Below are 19,253 nucleotides of genomic sequence, written 5' to 3' on the forward strand. Positions count from 1 at the left end.
TGGAGCCCACAATAACACGAAGCCAATCTATCATAATCATCTAAAATCCGTCAAATAAAAAGATTCAATTCTATTATTCATCAAATAATCGAACCAACATTGGTTCAGAGCATCTAAATCCAAAAGCAAGTACTAACTTGAATCTCAACATTCATAAATAACTACAAATCCATGATTATAAAATAAATTAAACTTCTGCTGTCAAATTTTTAAGCTTGCTATGCCGATCTTCAAGCTTGAATTCCTTTTATCGATCCTAACCTTATTTCTCTGTTCAAACAAAAAGAAAACAAAAAGAATATGAGCTACACTAGCCCAGTAAGTAGAACTTGCACTTCCTTATCGGATCAAGCATAGGTTTTTCATGATAATACAATATTTAGAAAATAACAGATAATACAAACTAAAGTATTTCATAGAGCATGTAACAAAACAAGTTTTAAACCCCTCAAGCATGCATAAATCATGTATATTTCACAATCATGAATCGTAAATCATTTTCATCATGTATTCATGTCATGTTTCAAAATATTGCACACAGATATTCGTGCTAAGGTCACTATTATACTCGTGACAGGGCCATGTTTCTTAATCGACAGAGTTCTTAATTCTTGTGCCAACTTTATACCCGCTGGCAGGGCCATGTTTCGTGTGGATGCTAGCTCCGGATGTCGACCTTCCCGAAGGGATTCATTCATAGCCATCTGAGAGCCTTTGAAATCTTTATATCTTTTTCTTAAAGCATACATATACATAGATGAAAAAATAATGAAATTCATGTTTCATAATCATGCTATTTTCATAAGACATATTTATGAAATAATGCTCATAATAAAACATGCTTTTTTCATATCACATATGCCGATCCTTATTTTATGAAAAATTATGATTTCATTAATAGCAATTCTTTGCATAAAAACATGATCATTTAAAAATAAATAAGGAGCATAGGATCTACTTACCTCGTTCATCTTAGATCTTCGGACTTCGTTAGAAGAATCAGCTAATCCTATTTAAAATATCAAATCATTATCAAATTCTATTCCATAAATATAATAAGATTAAATCATAAGTAAAGAGGACCGTTGACCGAATGTGTCGGACCATCCAGATACCAAGGCAATTTAGGATCTTTGATCTGAGGGTCGATTCAAGTGACTTGATCAAAAAATCGTGAAACACAGATCGAATTAAGATCAAGTTCAATCAATAGGGTTCTTTAATAATAAATTTGAAAGATCTTTGATACGATCAGATGAGATTGACATACAGCACGGATATCAAAGCAACTTCAGATCTTGTTAGAGTCAATATAAGCTTCTAAAAGATGAAGGCATGACTCGATACAGGATTCATAGATCTTTTTTTTTTATTTTAGAGAGAGAAAGTCGGTCATGAGAGAGAAAGTAGAGAGAGAAAGTGGAGAGAGAATCTTCATATCCTTTAAAAGTGGCAATCATGATTGAGATCATCAGAGATCATATCAAGGTGACTTAATATAGATTAACCATGATTGATATTATCAATTTCGAAAAAGAATCGGATCGGGATCCGATCTACTGCACGAATTTCGGAGCAGTCCCAGATCATCATATTTTCATCTCAAGTTTATCCTAGGGTCTGTGATGTAATCAGAGAGAGAGAATGACCCTAGGGAGACGAAATCCATAAAGAGAGAGAAAGATCTAGAGAGAGAAAATAAGAAGAAAATCTAGAGAGAGAAAATGTAGAGAGAAGGTAGAGAGAGAAAGTCTAATTCTAGAGAGAGAAAGACTTAAGAGAGAGATGAGAAAAACTTTCTCTCATATATATATATATTTATATATATATATATATTTTTCTTTTTCTTTTTCTTTTTTCTTTTTCTTTTTCTTTTTAGAGAGAGACAATAGAGAGAGAGAAAGAGAGAGAAAGAGGGAGAAAGAGGGAAGAGAGGGAATTTTTCTCTTTTCTTATTATTATATTTTTCTTTTCTTTTTTTTTTCTTTTTCTTTTCTTTTTCCTTTTTCTTTTCTTTTTCTTTTTCCTTTTTCTTTTCTTTTTCTTTTCTTCTTCTTCTCGGGCTTTTCATTGGGCCGAAATAGGGGACCTTGAGGTCCCCGTGCCTTGATCGGCCGATCACGGCCATCTCATGGCTAGTGGTGGCCGGCGGCAACGGCCGACTCTCCCGAGTTCGGAGAGACCAGGGCCGGCGGTCGGCGTGACCGTCGGCGTCGGAAAATCAGAGGAAAGAGGCGATGAACAGGGGGTTTTCTTCTCCAACTAAATCCGGCGACACCCGTCGCCGGCCATCGTGTTCACAGGCACGGAAAAGAAGGGAGAGAAGAGAGGGAGAGGAGGGAGACCTTACCACAACCTCCGGTGACCCCCACCGGTGAGAAATCGCGGCGAACACGGGTCGAGGAGTCGCGGCTTCAAACGGGAAAATCGGAGAAAATCTCCAGCAATCGACGGCGACTGAAGGGTCTACCCACAGAGGAGAGAGAGGGGTTTCTTATAGGGTTCGTCCTAGGATCTTTTAATGGCCCTAGGACTCCGATTTTTGATCGGAGAAGAGGAAGACTCCGATCGGGAGTCTTCCTGCTCTGTTTATCTCTTTTTTTTTTTTTTTTCTTCAAACCGGGCTAGTGGGCCGGGCCTTCACAAAACCAACCCCCTCCCCCCGCAACCCCCCTTTCCTCCCTCCCTGCCCCATCCCTCTAGCATCCCGTGGCCCCGAGCCCATCCCTCCAATGCCCAAACCAACCCGAAACACCCCCTCCCTCCCATACCCCCTTTCCTCCCTCCCCGCCCCATCCCTCCAACGTTCCGTGATCCCGAGCCCATTCCTCCGATGCCCAAACCAACCCCAAAACCACCCTTGATCCACCCCCACCCCCCTTTCCTCCCTCTCCGCCCCATCCCTCTGATGCCCAAACCAACCCTAAACCCCTGTCCCCCCCACCCCCCTTTCCTCCCTCTCCATCCCATCCCTCCAGCGTCCCGCAGCCCCGAGCCCATCCCTTTGGTGTCCCGTGGCCTCGAGCTCGTGCTTCGACCATGCCCGCGGCCGCCCCGACCCCACCGACCCTAACCTCATAGCCCCTTTCCTGCCGCCCCCAGCCCGTCGGCTGACCCTGCGACCCCATCCCTGTGCCCTCATCTCCACAGCCGCATCCTCAAGCTGACGTCTCATCCCCTAACCGTCTCCTTGCTGTTATGAGTATTAGTGACGGTATTAGCAACGGCTAATACCATCACTAAAAATTATTTATTTATTTAAATTATGTTAATTAAGTCTAACTATATATTAAAAACTAATTAATTTAATTAATTAATTAGATATTTAATTGATTAATTAATTAGAAGCATGGGACTTGGGTCTTGACATTAGAGTGCTCAGATCGAGGGAAGGTATCAGACAGCATTGCAAACATGAGGTTGGGGTGTGCCCTATGCGCTCAAGCCTTGACCCCAGCTGGTGTCCAAGACATCCAGCCCCCATGCACCCTATGTACTCAGGCCGAGGGAAGATGTTGGTCAGCATTGCAAACACGGAGCTAGGGCATGCCCTACATGCTCGGGGTCTCGAGTCCCAGCTGGCGTCTAAGGCATCTAGCCCTCGTGCTTCTTGCGCGCTAAGATTGATGGTGTTAATTTTTAACATCTAGCCCTCGTGCTTCTTGCGCGCTAAGATTGATGGTGTTAATTTTTAAAAAATTTTACATTGCATGAAAACATAGACCCATCTTTTGATTAATGTATATATTCTATTGTATCCGTATATTTATATACTTTTGTATGGATGAAAGAATTATGTACACTGGTTAATTGATTGTCCACTATGAACAGTTTAGAAAATGCTAGTAATTCTATAGGTCATTAAAGTAATTAAATGGTATACTCAAGGTTTGAAAGAAATTTTGAATAGTATTTTTTTTTAGTTCTTTTCACATATCTGCAGTCATATGGGGAAAATCAAGAAAAAATACTGCTGAAATTTTTTTTGACCCCTATTACATATCGTTTGATTACTGTAATTGATCTATAGATTTAATATATTTTCTAAATATGATAGGACCTTTTATACCTATTGGTTGATGATAGAATGTATTTACTATATAAGCCATTTTGAATGATAAAATAATTACTTAGTAGTTGCCTTATATTTATATATATGCAGAATTCTTAGATCGATAGTGTGCCATGGACGGTAGTTGGATGAATCATCGAGTAGTCGATGAGGTGATTTCTACTGAATATAGAGAGGATGTAGAGTACTTCCGTGAATTTTGAGAATGCGATACTCTTACATCAACTACAATTACTATCCATTTGTATAAGAGTGGATTTATGTCCAACTATAAGCATTCGTACCAATATAGGGAGATGTGAGAGATGTTTGCAAGGGTTAGAAGTGAGTAGGATAGGGACACAGATAGAATGATAAACATGATTATGGATGTGGTTGATCCTGAATTTAACCGGGATGTAGAGAACGATCCACAAACTGGCAGTGGCGATTCTACCATATGTTGAAAGATGCTAATGAACCAATATGGTTGGAATGTAAAACATATACTATATTATCAGCTGTGTCAGAGTTATTGAATTTGAAGGCCGAGTTTAATATGACAGTCAATTGTTATGATAGAATGGTAGTAATAATAAAGAAGATGCTACCCAAGGATGAGAAGCTTGTTGGGAGCTTCTATACTTCAAAGAAAATGATGAAAAGATTAGGTATGAGATATGAGAAGATAGATGCATACTATAATGATTACATACTTTTCTATAAGGAGAATCAACTGAAGAGCTCATGTGACGTATGCGGTGAAAGTTGATTTAAGCCGAGACAAGAGGGTAAAAATCAGAAGAGAATACTATGTAAGATTCTTCGATACCTTCCGCTCACTCCTAGGCTTCGGAGGCTGTACTTATCTAAGAGTATTATTGGACAGATGAGATGGCATAAAGAAGAAATTCCGAGCACTCCGGTATGATGAGTCATCCATCGGACAGTGAGGCATGAAAGCAATTTGATGCTTGCCATCCCTTATTTACTCAGAAACTATGCAATATCTGACTAGGTCTATCTACAGATGGCTTTACACCATTCAGTCATGCAGCGGCCCCTTATTCATGTTGATCAGTATTTATTACTCCATACAATCTTTTACTTGGGATGTGTATGAATGAACATAATGTCTTTCTTACATTAGTCATTCTTGGATCACGACATCTTGGTAGAAGTATTGATGTATATCTAAGGTCTCTCGTTAATGAGCTAAAATTCTTATGGTCTGATGGCATACGTATTTTTGATGCATCAAAGAAGTAGAATTTGTAATGAAGGCTGCATTGATGTGGACCATTAGCAATTTTTCTACTTATAAGATGCTATCAGGATGGAGGACTCATGGAAAGCTTGCATGTCTCTATTGCATGGAGAATATAAAATCATTTCAACTTGAGCATGATCGTAAGCCCTGCTAGTTTGATTGTCATCGTCAATTTCTCTCTGAGCATTATCCTTTTTGAAATTAGAGGGACAGTTTAGGAGGAATAAGATAGAAAAGGACCATACACCTCCACGCCTCAGTGGTATGGAAGTGTTTCAGAGGGTATTCCAACTGGATGAAGTCCAGTTTGTTAATTATGCTATTTGACAAGCAGAAGCCTCGAGGGTTCGGTAGAACTCATAACTGGGTGAAGTGAAGCATCTTCTGAGAATTACTATACTGGTCCACCAATTTGATCCATCATAATCTTAATATCATGCATATTGAGAAGAATGTATTCAATAATATTTTCTACACTATTATGGATGTCAAGGACAAGATGAAGGACAATCTCAAAGCTCGAGCAAATATGAAGGACATATGCAAACATCCTCAGTTAAAGCTGGTTGAGGTATCACTTAAAAAAATTTTGAAGTCGAAAGCATCTTATACCTTAACTTATAAACATTTGAATGAAGATAACTGAAATATGTAAAAGAAAACAAACAAAAGTGTCATATATGAAGTGAATGGAGCATGGATGAAAGGAAAATGAAGATAAAAAAATAAAACAACTTAATATGTCTTGTGAAAGAGCCAATTACGAAAGCTCATGGAATATTTCCTCTAAATCCTTCGAAAGAACTACCCCAAAAAAGATTGCTAATAATTTTCTTTAGTCACTTCCAACTCTTAACCAAGACTTCAATCTCTAGCCCTTAACTAACGACCTTACACTCCAATATTTCCCTTCACCACAAAAGCTCATGGAATTCATGGGATGAAGAGAGCATGTGCGACTGAAATACACCACCAACAAGAAAGGATTAAAAAAGAGAAGCCTAGCATGGATTTAAGCTTCTTCCTACAACAGGATCCTCCAAAGCATGAGTAGAGGACCCCTTGGTGATCACGCATTCTGAGAGAGGGTGAGAAGAGAGATCTTACTATATATGCTTCTCTCCTTTCAGATCTGAGATTGCAAAGCCACAAGCAGAGAAGAGAGAAAAATGGGGAGGGGCAGGGGGAGAATGGGGAGGTAGGGGGAGAACAGGATTGGGCCGATGGTGTAGGGGCCATAGGGTCAGGGCCGTGGGTTGGGGGTGGCAAGGCAGGGGCTGCAGGATCAGGCCAGTGGGTCAGGGCGGCGAGGTCGGGGCCGACAGGGTCGAGGTAGCCGCTGGCATGGCCAAAGCATGGGCTCAGGGCTGTGGGACGTCAAAGCGCAGGGAGGGAGGCATCGGAGAGGGGGCAATCACTGGGAAGGAGGCACCAACGAGGGGTGGAAAAGCCATATAGGCTTGGGGCCGTGAGACACCAAAATGCAGGGAGGGGGGAACCGCCGGGAAGGAGGCACCGAGGAGGGGGAAACCACCGAGAAGGAGGCATCGGCAAGGGGGGAAAGTCGGGAAGGAGCTGCTGGTGAGGGGGGAATCACGGGAAGGGGGCGAATGAGGTGCGAAATTTTTTTTCTCTCCTATAGGCCAAGGGGTATTTTTGGTGGACTATTAGTGACGACAATGATGGCCATCACTAATGCCATCAGAAAATCATATTATTGGTATTTGTGACGATAATCTTTTATCGCTAAAAACTAATCGCCGTCGTTAATACTGTTATCAAAAAATATATATTTTTTCATAATTTTTTAAATAATTTTTTTTCAAAATTATTAATGACAGTAAATCTTTTCATCACCAATAGCAGTTGATAATTAATTAATTTAACTATAATTATAACCAAAAAATATTTTAAAATTTTAAATTTGTTAGTGACGACTTTTGTCGTTGCTAATAGTCATTATTGAGTCACTAATAGTATTAGCAACAGCTAATTTTTTGGATCATTTTTTTGATAGTTAAAGACTATTATAATGATGGCTTGATTTTTGATCGCTAATACCGTCGCTAATACTACAAATTCTCATAGTGATCTGACCTTAACTCTTCACTATCACTCTAAGTAGTCATTATTGACTTTTCTTCATCTCCTTGAAGGATTTTTTTAATAAAGGATGATTCATCTTGAAGTACCCCGACTTCTTGTATTGAAAATAGATGAGTGTCTCCTTATCTTTGTCTTTCTCTTTTTTTGCTTGGCTCATCCTTGGAGAATGGCCTCTTTTTGAAGTTCGACCTCTTCTTTTTTATAAAGCATCTGAATTTTCTTGTTATTAGGGTCAATTCCTCATCTTCATCTCCTTCTTTTGAGTCCTCACTCTCCTCTTCTTCTTTGACTGTTGACTTAAGAGCTATCATCTTTTTCTTTTTGGTCTCATCTTTCATATTTTTCTTCATGGTTAACTCATGAGTCACAAGAGAGCTAAGTAGTTCTTCAAGGGGCAAGGTGTTGAGATCTCATGCTTCTTGTATGGCTATTACCTAATTGTCTCCTATATCCAAGAAAAAGACTCAAGAATTTTGCTCACAAACTCATTGTTAGTATAAGATTTACTAAACTTTTAAGAAGATTAATTATGATATTAGTGAAACGAGTAAATGTTTCAGTTATGGTTTCATTAGGTTCCATTTTGAATAACTCACTCTTATGTACTAATATATCAATTCTAAATTTCTTCACTTAATTGATACCTTCATGGGTAACCTCAAGCATATCCCATATTTCTTTAATAGAAACATAAATGAAAATCCGATTAAATTCATTAGTATCAAGTGAAGAATAAAGCACATTCATGGCTTTAGCATTCAACTGAGCCATTTTCTTGTTAATGTCATCTCAATCTTTTTCTAATTTCGAAATAACATTCCATCTATAGTGACAGTGGGTGTGCGTGGCCCATTGATTATAACAGTCTAAAGATCATAATCAAGAACTTGAATAAATGTATGTATGCATACTTTTCAATACGTACAATTAGAACCATTAAATGAAGATGATCAGTTTATGGACTGCCCTTCAGCAAGAGAAATACTTAATTAGATTACCATCTGATCTTTTTCTCTAGATCATAAGACAAGCAAGTGAAAAAGTGTCTGCTCTGATACCACTTATTGCTAAAAGATACAACTCAAGAGGAAGAGTGAATTAGATTTTCAAAAAAATTTTCTAACTTAAAATAGATATATACACTACTTAATTGAATTAAGTATGCATGCAGTGGAAACCATGAATGTATAAGTAAAAATATAAAGCAATAAAGCAAGTAAATGGAAGGCAAATCTACACACACACAAACAACAAAATTTATCACAGTTTGATGTCAGGTACAATACCTACATCCACTCTCCAAGCAATATCTTTGAAAATTTTACTATAATCACTAAGATTACAGCAAGATTATTTTTTAGATTCATAATTTTAATCCAGTTAGTTTTGTGGACTTACCAATCAAAATCTTTTTTCAAGCCACTTCTAAGCTTGAACAAATCTAAGTTTAAACTTGGATGAGCTTAACCTCCAAGTTTCAATCTCAATTGAAACTTATTCTTCACAGAAATTTGAATACAAAAAATTTTGCGCAAACTTAAGCTACTTAATAAGCAAGTGGTGTGTCGATGAAGCACAATTTGAGGAGTTAGGAAGCCCTTGCAATAAATGCTCTCTTCTTCATCTTGAGAAGCACTTGAATGTACAAGAAGCAAATGGTTGGAGTTGCAAATTGCTTCTTGTTTGCTCACTTAATGCACAATAAAAATTTTTGGAGTTTTCAAATGATCTCTATTTTTTCCTTTGATTCTCTTTTATTCTCTTATTTTAATAATGGCTTAGGCACCTATGAATCCTTATCAATTTCACTAAAAATGGGTTTGTGACCATTGAAACTTGAAAAATAGCCATTTGAGAAATTTTGGATAACTCTACGGCTTTTGAAAAACTAGCCATTGGTGCTGTCAGCTGCAATAGAGACAACTCGAGTAAATCTGGAGTTAACTTGAGCCTTCCTGGAGTCGACTCGAGGTCTTTAGGGGTCGACTCTAAGACTATGCGTAGAAAACTACCTCTCTATCTTTCTTGAGAGAGCCGACTCAAGGCTTGTGGGAGTCGACTCAAGATCTATACCGGTGCTACTCTACATATCAAAATCAACTCTAGGACTTTTTGAGTCGACTCAAGACCTATGCCAAATTTTAAAATTGAGCTAGAGTTGACTCTACTCCTTCAAGAGTCGACTCGAGGCCATCATCACTTGAAATTTACATGGCTTAATCTTTTTAATCTATCTTCTTTGAATCTTTAAGATAGAAGTCTTGAGCACCTTTGAAATATGGTTTTAGTTTTCTAAAATCTCTCCTCAAACACTTAAAAATCTCATTAGTATCAATCATATATTCAAATATTTTGTTATTTATCAAAATCAACAAAATCAAATCTAGGGTCAACAATAGACTAATACACCTTTTTCTTTAACATGCTAACATGGAAGCAAGTGATTGGAAGGCAGTTTTCAAAGTTTAGAATTTATATCAGATATATTTTAATTAATTTAATTTTTGCTGCCATATCAAGGTGTAAAACATGAGTGTAAGTAAAATATAATTAACCCATTTTTGTTTCTTTGAAACATGAGACTTCCCCATGTTTTCATTCAAGTATGCAATTGAAGCTACAAAACATAAGGGTAAACCAATCCAGCGTCCGGGACATAATGAACTAGAATCATCTGTGGTGCCTCTTTTTTGCGCTTTACAGAATGTGCATCTTTGAGAATGAAGGGCTATGGCTTGTCCCCCCATCCATCTTGTTTGGCACCAAACTCTATCTTTGAGATCAATGATAGCTATGTATTTTCCAGGTGGATGATATAGTGGATATCGAATGAGTCAGCCTTTTGCAGTGCAAAATATGCACAATAGAGGATCTAGACTCAACAAAATTAGAAAACAGTTTGAGACTGTAAGTATTTGTAAGGAGCAGTAACGAGGTTGCCTTAATCCTCTATTTATCTCTATCATGGTGTGATGTAAGACGAGTGACCGAGCTTGGATTCTTTAATTTCGACACTCTGTTTCTTTACCACAATGTGTGTTTTAAAGGTTAAATAACTCCCAAAAAAAAAGGTTAAATAACTCCCATCGTTCATTTTATTCAAGGATCAAATGCTATCCTTTCTTTTTGGCTTTGAGTGACGCATCTATTTCTGTAGGTACTCAAACAAGATAGGGACTGGAGTGGCAGAAATTAAATTCCACACCACGTGCACCACGTACTGTAGAAATTTATAAGCTGACAGCAACCACTGAACGATAAGTTTGAAGCCTGGAGCACTAGAGGACGGTAGAGGCCCAACTCCAAAGAGATATAACTAAAGATCTTTTGTTGAAGAAGAAATAGAGAATCGCAGAATGATGGCAACATAGTGCCCAATAAAAACAAGGCAAACAAGATGGCCCCACTGATATTGATTACATGTCAGTTACCCATTGGTTGAAATGGCTGTTTTGGTGAAAAGAGCATGACACATTCGCAATGTCTAGTCCGATTCAGTAGGATCTGGATAAACTCAATTTTTCTGCCCCCGTTTTGCTTGAAACATTCAAAGCATGACGAAAATTCCAATCACCCGTCCCACACGGTAGACATGAAACTAGATATGGTGGCTATAAAAGGCCCCGAACTCTCTCTTAACAACCACAAGAACCTTAAAAACCTCTTGGGCCTATCTGAACTTCAGCTATGGAACCTATGACATCTCGAAAATCCCTCTCCACCCTTCTTCTGTTTCTAATCCTTTCATTTCTTCTTGCTTTGGCATCAGCTTCACTGGCATCTCAAGGGAGGGCCCTCCTCCAGTGGAAAGCCAGCCTCCGAAGCCAAGGATCACTTGAATCTTGGAACCTCGACACCAGTCCGTGCAACTGGACTGGAATCACATGCAACATCACACATCGAGGCCGACGTGCGATCACGGAGATCAATCTAGCCCAAATGGATCTTGCAGGAATGCTAAATGCTCTCAACTTCTCTCCTCTATCATCACTCAAATTTCTCAACCTCGCATTCAACAATCTCAATGGAAGTATCCCTCCCACCATAGCTGCTCTTTCCAAGCTCACCTCCCTTGATCTCCACGCTAACAACTTCACAGGGATAATTCCACCACAGATCGGCTCTCTGACAAAGCTCAACTCCTTGAATCTTAGTGAGAATCAGATAAGTGGTTCCATCCCTCCTTGGCTAAGTAATATGATAAGGCTTAACTTTTTATACCTATACCAAAATCTCCTTTCAGGTACTATCCCACAGGAATTAGGAAGACTGGTGAATTTGTTGGATTTGAGAATCTCGTACAACCAGCTAACGGGTTCCATCCCCGCCAGCTTAGGAAGTTTAACCAAGCTTGAAATTTTGGACCTTTGTGAAAATCAGATCTCTGGATCAATTCCTCATGAAATACAAAATTTGGTAAGCTTGAGAGATTTGTATATCTGTACCAACTTTTTAGATGGTTCAATCCCTGCTAGCATAGGAAATTTAACCAAGCTTAACACTTTGGCCTTTGGGGTAATCATCTCTCTGGCTCCATTCCTCCTGAAATAGGAAATCTTGTAGAGTTAACTGGGTTATTACTCTCACAAAACAGTTTAATAGGTTCCATCCCTGCTGGTATAGGAAATTTAACCAAGCTTAACACTTTGTACCTTTGGGGTAATCATCTCTCTGGCTCCATTCCTCCGAAATAGGAAATCTTGTAGAGTTAACTGGGTTATCACTCTCACAAAACAGTTTAATAGGTTCCATCCCTGCTGGTATAGAAAATTTAACCAAGCTTAACACTTTGTACCTTTGGGGTAATCATCTCTCTGGCTCCATTCCTCCTGAAATAGGAAATCTTGTAGAGTTAACTGGGTTATCACTCTCACAAAACAGTTTAATAGGTTCCATCCCTGCTGGTATAGAAAATTTAACTAAGCTTAACACTTTGAACCTTTGGGGTAATCATCTCTCTGGCTCCATTCCTCCTGAAATAGGTAATCTAGTAGAGTTAACTGAGCTGTCACTCTCAACAAACAATTTAACAGGTTCAATCCCCACCAGCTTAGGAAATTTAACCAAGCTTGAAAGTTTGTACTTTTGTGAAAATCAGATCTCTGGATCAATTCCTCATGAAATACAAAATTTGGTGAGCTTGAGAGTTTTGCAAATCTATATCAACTTTTTAGATAGTTCAATCCCTGCTAGCATAGGAAATTTAACCAAGCTTAACACTTTGAACCTTTGGGGTAATCATCTCTCTGGCTCCATTCCTCCTGAAATAGGTAATCTAGTAGAGTTAACTGAGCTGTCACTCTCAACAAACAATTTAACAGGTTCAATCCCCACCAGCTTAGGAAATTTAACCAAGCTTGAAAGTTTGTACCTTTGTGAAAATCAGATCTTTGGATCAATTCCTCATGAAATACAAAATTTGGTGAGCTTGAGAGTTTTGCAAATCTATATCAACTTTTTAGATAGTTCAATCCCTGCTAGCATAGGAAATTTAACCAAGCTTAACACTTTGAACCTTTGGGGTAATCATCTCTCTGGCTCCATTCCTCCTGAAATAGGTAATCTAGTAGAGTTAACGGAGCTGTTACTCTCAACAAACAATTTAACAGGTTCAATCCCCACCAGCTTAGGAAATTTAACCAAGCTTGAAAGTTTATACCTTTGTGAAAATCAGATCTCTGGATCAATTCCTCATGAAATACAAAATTTGGTGAGCTTGAGAGTTTTGCAAATCTATATCAACTTTTTAGATAGTTCAATACCTGCTAGCATAGGAAATTTAACCAAGCTTAACACTTTGAACCTTTGGGGTAATCATCTCTCTGGCTCCATTCCTCCTGAAATAGGAAATCTTGTAGAGTTAACTGGGTTAATACTCTCACAAAACAGTTTAATAGGTTCCATCCCTGCTGGTATAGGAAATTTAACCAAGCTTAACACTTTGTACCTTTGGGGTAATTATCTCTCTGGCTCCATTCCTCCTGAAATAGGTAATCTAGTGAAGCTAACCAACCTATCACTCTTACAAAACAATTTAACAGGTTCCATCCCCACTAGCTTAGGAAATTTAACCAAGCTTGAAATTTTGTACCTTTGTGAAAATCAGATCTCTGGATCAATTCCTCATGAAATACAAAATTTGGCGAGCTTGAGAGAATTGGAAATCTGTACCAACCTTTTAGATGGTTCAATCCCCGCTGGTATAGGAAATTTAACCAAACTTGAAATTTTGTACCTTTCTAAAAATCAGATCTCTGGATCAATTCCTCATGAAATACAAAATCTGGTAAGCTTGAGAGTGTTGGAAATCCACACCAACCTTTTAGATGGTTCAATCCCCGCTGGTATAGAAAATTTAACCAAGCTTGAAATTTTGCATCTTTTTGAAAATTGGATATCTGGATCAATTCCTTATGAATTAGGTAACTTGATGAAGCTTAATAGCTTATGCCTGTCCAGTAACCAAATCTCTGGCTCAATCCCTCCATCTTTCGGAAGCTTAACCAACCTTACTGCTTTGATGTTGGACAATAATCGACTGTCTGGTTCTTTGCCTAAGGAATTTAATACTATTACAAATTTGAAACTTCTTTCATTGACGAACAATAGTTTTTCAGGCCATTTACCCCATGACATATGCAAAGGAGGAGTTCTAATGTATCTCACTCTGAACAACAACCATTTTGAAGGTCCAATTCCCAAAAGCTTGAAAAACTGTACAAGCCTAATTAGAGTCCGACTTGAGCAGAACCAGCTATCCGGGGATATATCTGAAAGTCTTGGAGTGTATCCACATTTGGGATATATTGATTTAAGCTTCAACAAACTGTTTGGTAAGCTCTCACCAAATTGGGGAGGATGTCATAATTTGTCGCTCTTAAGAATCTCCAACAACAAGGTTACAGGAAACATACCACCAGAATTCGGAAAGTTAACTCAACTGCAAGTACTTGATCTTTCCTCGAATAATCTATTAGAAGAGATTCCGAAGGATTTGAGCAAGCTGACTCGTTTATATAACTTGAGTTTGAGCGACAACCAACTTGTTGGAGAGGTACATCCAGAATTTGGAGAACTATCTAATTTGGGGATTCTTGATCTATCAGCAAATCGACTAATAGGAAGGGTACCAGAACAATTAGGCAACTGCATGAACCTTTACTTGCTGAAGCTTGGAAAGAATCATTTAAATGGAAGCATTCCCTTTCAAATTGGAAACCTAATAAACCTGGATGACTTCCTAGATCTAAGCCACAACTCATTTACTGGAGAGATACCATCACAATTTGGCAAACTGGATAAGCTACAAAATCTGAATCTATCACACAATGAGCTTATTGGTCGTGTTCCACATTCTTTGAGTGATATGATAAGCTTATCGTCTATAGACTTATCATACAATGAATTAGAAGGTCCGCTGCCCAATAGCACAATTTTTCGGAATGCTCCAATAGAGTGGTTCATCCACAATAAGGGCTTATGTGGTCTGCCGAAAGGTTTGCCTTCATGTAGCTCATTTACAACGAGCAAAGATGATTCAACAAAGCACCACAAACTTCTCTTGTTAATTACTGTTCCTAGTCTGGGAACCTTGTTTCTCTTATTTCTATTTGTTGTATTTGCTTTGCTAATTCTGAGAAGGAAGAAACATGCGAGACATGTTGCAAGTATTGAATTTGGTGGATTCTCTATTTGGAATTTCGATGGAATAGACGCATACAAAGGCATCATCGAAGCAACAGAGGATTTTGATGACAAGTACTGCATTGGGACTGGAGCATTTTCTAGTGTTTTCAAAGCACTGTTGCCGACCGGCGAGTTTGTAGCTGTGAAGAAATTTCATCCACTAGAAATTGAAAACTCACCAAGCAAGCAAACCTTTTGGAGTGAGGTACAAGCACTAACCCAGATTCGGCATCGGAATATTGTGAAGCTTTATGGTTTTTGCTCCAGTGCTCAAAATAAGTTTCTTGTTTACGAATATATGGAGAGAGGAAGTTTGGCAAATATTCTCCAAAGTGAAGGTGCCCTTGAATTTGATTGGTCCAAGAGAGTGGATGTCATAAAACATATTGCTTATGCTCTATCATACATGCATCATGATTGCACTCCACCATTAGTACACCGAGACATAACAAGTAATAATATTCTACTTGATTCAAAATACAAGGCTTGTATTTCAGACTTTGGTATTGCTAGACTTCTAAAGTCTGATTCATCTAATTGGAGTATGCTTGCGGGTACACGAGGATATTTGGCACCAGGTACGTTGCAATTTCATTTTTGTAATGTAGGAACAATGGCCTTACAAATTTGTTTATATTTTTGACTATATTGTTTAAGATATGTTAAGAACATCTTTAGGTTTATCCCTCTATATTAAGAGCCATGAGATAATACCAAACATTATCTCTTCCTAGAATGTATTTCACCTTTATCAAAAAGATACAAATGTATTTAATCCTACCTCTCAAAAAAAGAAAAAGGTAACATAGCTATGACCATAGTAACTTATCAGCCATGCATTAGACTCTTCCTTGCTCATCAAAGAAAGATGTTGTAGCAAGACATCAATTAAAAAAAAATTAAAAAAATAAAAGATCAACGCAAACTCAAAATTTACATAAAAAATCTTTTAAATTAAAAAAAAAATGATGAGTAGAGATGGTTGGAGATTTTCACTATCTTCAAATCAAGAGATTCAAAGTAGAGAACAAAAAATCTTAGAAAAGCACTGACGCCTCAAAAGATAACATATTTCACCTAAATAGGTACACTAAATATTAATAAAATCGGATCAAGTACATACTAAACGAAGATAAAAAGATCCTTATTAACTCTATGGCCAATGTTAATCTAAATGAAAGACATCTCTATAAAATATAATTTTTTTTCCTCAAAAAGAGTTATTGTTACTTTCATGTTTTTATTGGGATTAGCTATTTATATGTTATTCTTCATGACATTCATGCGACCAAGTTGATGTGAAGATATGTTTGTTTCACTTTAATACTATTAAATTTTCAAAACTATAATTTGTACTACAGTATGTAATATATAGTAAACCATTGGTAGTATGCTTGCTTGCTTTTGTGAGGGACAGACATAATTGAGAATGCTATGAACTTTTTATATTAAATCAAATACTTTGTGTTGTAGTTACAAGTGGATGGTATGGATGGTAGAGCTAATCAAATCAATGAAAAGAGCTCTATTAGAAGTGGTTGACAATAAAAATTTGCTTATATATTTTTTCTTATGTGTTATAGAGCTTGCATACACAATGAGGGTTACCGAGAAATGTGATATATATAGTTTCGGAGTAATAGCACTTGAGATTGTAATGGGAAAGCATCCAGAAGAACTCATCTCTACTTTATCTTCTCCGGTTGGTGAAAATATCTTTCTAAAAGATATATTAGACTCGCGACTATCACCTCCTACAACTCAAGCTGCAAATGAGTTAGTCGCAATGGTAATGACAGCATCTCAATGTTTGGACAACAATCCACATTCTCGTCCGACAATGCAAATTGTATCTCAACAGCTATCTACTTTCAAGGCACAGCCAAACTCCCAATCTTTGGACACGATTAAGTTATGTCACCTAATCGACGACAAGGTATGACAAAAAGTAAATATTTTGCCAAAAACAGCCATCATGTAATGTACAATGCTTTATCACCCTTGTTTGGTTCAAAAGAGTTGGCAAACCTTGATTTCTCTTGTTTCTATGTTGTACAGATAAGTTCTTTATATCGTAGATTCATACCAACCAACAGATAGAACCCTTCATGCTTTTTTTTATTGGTAATGGTAAAGTTATTTTGATTGAGATGTCACAGCAATTAATTTATACTCAATCTAGCACGATAAGTACCCGCCAACCGCTGGAATTGTGTTTCCAAAAGGTAGATATACTTGTGAGCAGTCACTCATAGATATACTTGAAAGCAGGTACTCACATTTACAAAGAATATACGAGAACTGGAATGTTTGTGTCAGGTATTTTGGAAAAAAAATAGAAAAAACTGTGGGCTAGTTATTGTCTCGATCTAAGAAACAAATTTTAGGCTCCATTTAAACTGGAATTGCGCTGGACTTTAGTGGGGTTATTGTTTGTTCTGCTTGGATCATACTTTATTCGTTGGGATGGTATTGGATTGTATGGTTTGTTGGGCTTGGATATCTCATCTCCCCTTTCGACTCATTTGTATAGATAGATAGATATAGATATAGATATAGACATAGATATAGATAGATAGATAAATACATTAATGTACATATACTAACCTAAGCAATTTACTACTACTCGACTTATATGTATTCCTTACTCCCAACTATCCAAGTAACCGCAACCTAGGGAAAAACAACCATTACTTAGAAGGCAGCACTCCCACCATATTTCTTTAATGAAAAAAAGAAGAAAAAAAAGGCAATGTAGAAAAAATATTGTATTACTTCAGTAATTATACAAATTCTACTGGACTTATCTTTGCCTTGGCACCATGCATCCAAGCCATGTCAAATCATTTATACATCACTTAGATATTTTTAGAGTTTTAAAATTTTGAGAAAAAAATAACCTTTAATAGACTGAGCTCATTTGGCTCAAATCTACTCTTGGAAAGAATGAAATCTTGCTCAATCTGCATTCTCTCTCACACCTCCCCTGGAGGCTCTTGCTTTCTCTCTTGATTGCGTGTGTGCAAAGTCCAAGCAGCAACACAGCTTGTCAGTTACACTAAATTAGTCGCCATACCCACTGCATTGAACTTGAAATTTGTTAAGAATTATTCAATATATCATGGACCTAATTTATTTTTGTCCGGTTGTAAATTGTGGGTGACCCACTAAGGAAAATGAGGGCCCTTAATCAATGACTCGAGTAATCAAAAACAGGGGCCGGGGGTTTGGTGAAGTATGAATCAAGAATATGCAAAGAAAAAAGGTGGTTTGTGCCACTTCTATGAAGGCATAACCCACTAACCCAGTGGTCACGTATTGTCACTGAATTTACCTTGCATCCATGTTCTAGTTCTTTCATGACCCCAACCAAAATAGTCTAGATCATCTCAAATAATCGGAAAAAATTTTGAATATTAAATATCATTAATCTTTTGTGTTGTTTGTTTGCAGAACGAGAAAGCCTGTTGAAGCTGTTGAAAATATTCTGGTAGAAGGTGACAGGAGTGAGGAGTTGAGAAGCTGCAAGAAGCTCGCACCGCATGGCATTCTGATGTGGGACTTTAAAGTTTGCTAGGTATTTATTGTCTGTGATGGCTCCATTCATCATCCCTTCAGGTTTCATCCAATTATATGGTGTGCTAAGAAATCGAGTGTGACATTTATTTTACTTAATGTAATGTTATTGTCTAATTTAACTTGATACGGTTCATGTACTCTCTTTAGATCATGGAGGTTTTCTTCGTGTACTTAATTAATCTACAAAACTGTATTATCATTATGTCAATTTCTTCCATGATAAAACAGTGCATCTTTTCCTTTTTTTTTTTGCATCACGAATCATAATGTCAAAAGGATGCTAAGTTGTTGAATTTTATGCAGAGCTGCTAATACATAAACCCCTAACTAAGATTTCAAATTTTCTGTTATGTCCTTCCAGCCCTTGATATTAGGAAGCTAATTTACTGGGAATACAGTGCGTGTACATTAATAAGATGTGTGCGTGCATAGGTTTTAGTTCCCTGTCCACCCTGATGAAGCTAGAAGAAAAACCAAAGAACCAAAAGCGTTTGGGTTCCGGTGGTACAGCGGAAGGCTTAGGTGTTTAAAAATTTTTATTCAAAACATCCAGCACGTCGA

At 37.6% G+C, this 19,253-nt stretch overlaps 1 protein-coding gene across 1 annotated transcript; it reads left to right on the top strand.

Moving 5' to 3' along the window:
- The first annotated feature begins 11,062 nt into the window (after positions 1-11,062).
- Positions 11,063-18,894, top strand: LOC105035539 (uncharacterized). Its single transcript, XM_073245400.1, has 4 exons — positions 11,063-11,826; positions 12,113-15,691; positions 16,697-17,049; positions 18,567-18,894. The coding sequence occupies exons 1-4, from the start codon at positions 11,115-11,117 to the stop codon at positions 18,582-18,584; spliced, it is 4,662 nt and encodes a 1,553-aa protein (XP_073101501.1). The 5' UTR covers positions 11,063-11,114; the 3' UTR covers positions 18,585-18,894.
- The last annotated feature ends 359 nt before the right edge of the window (positions 18,895-19,253 follow it).

This window comes from Elaeis guineensis, chromosome 11, assembly GCF_000442705.2.
Source record: "Elaeis guineensis isolate ETL-2024a chromosome 11, EG11, whole genome shotgun sequence".
NCBI lineage: Eukaryota > Viridiplantae > Streptophyta > Magnoliopsida > Arecales > Arecaceae > Elaeis > Elaeis guineensis.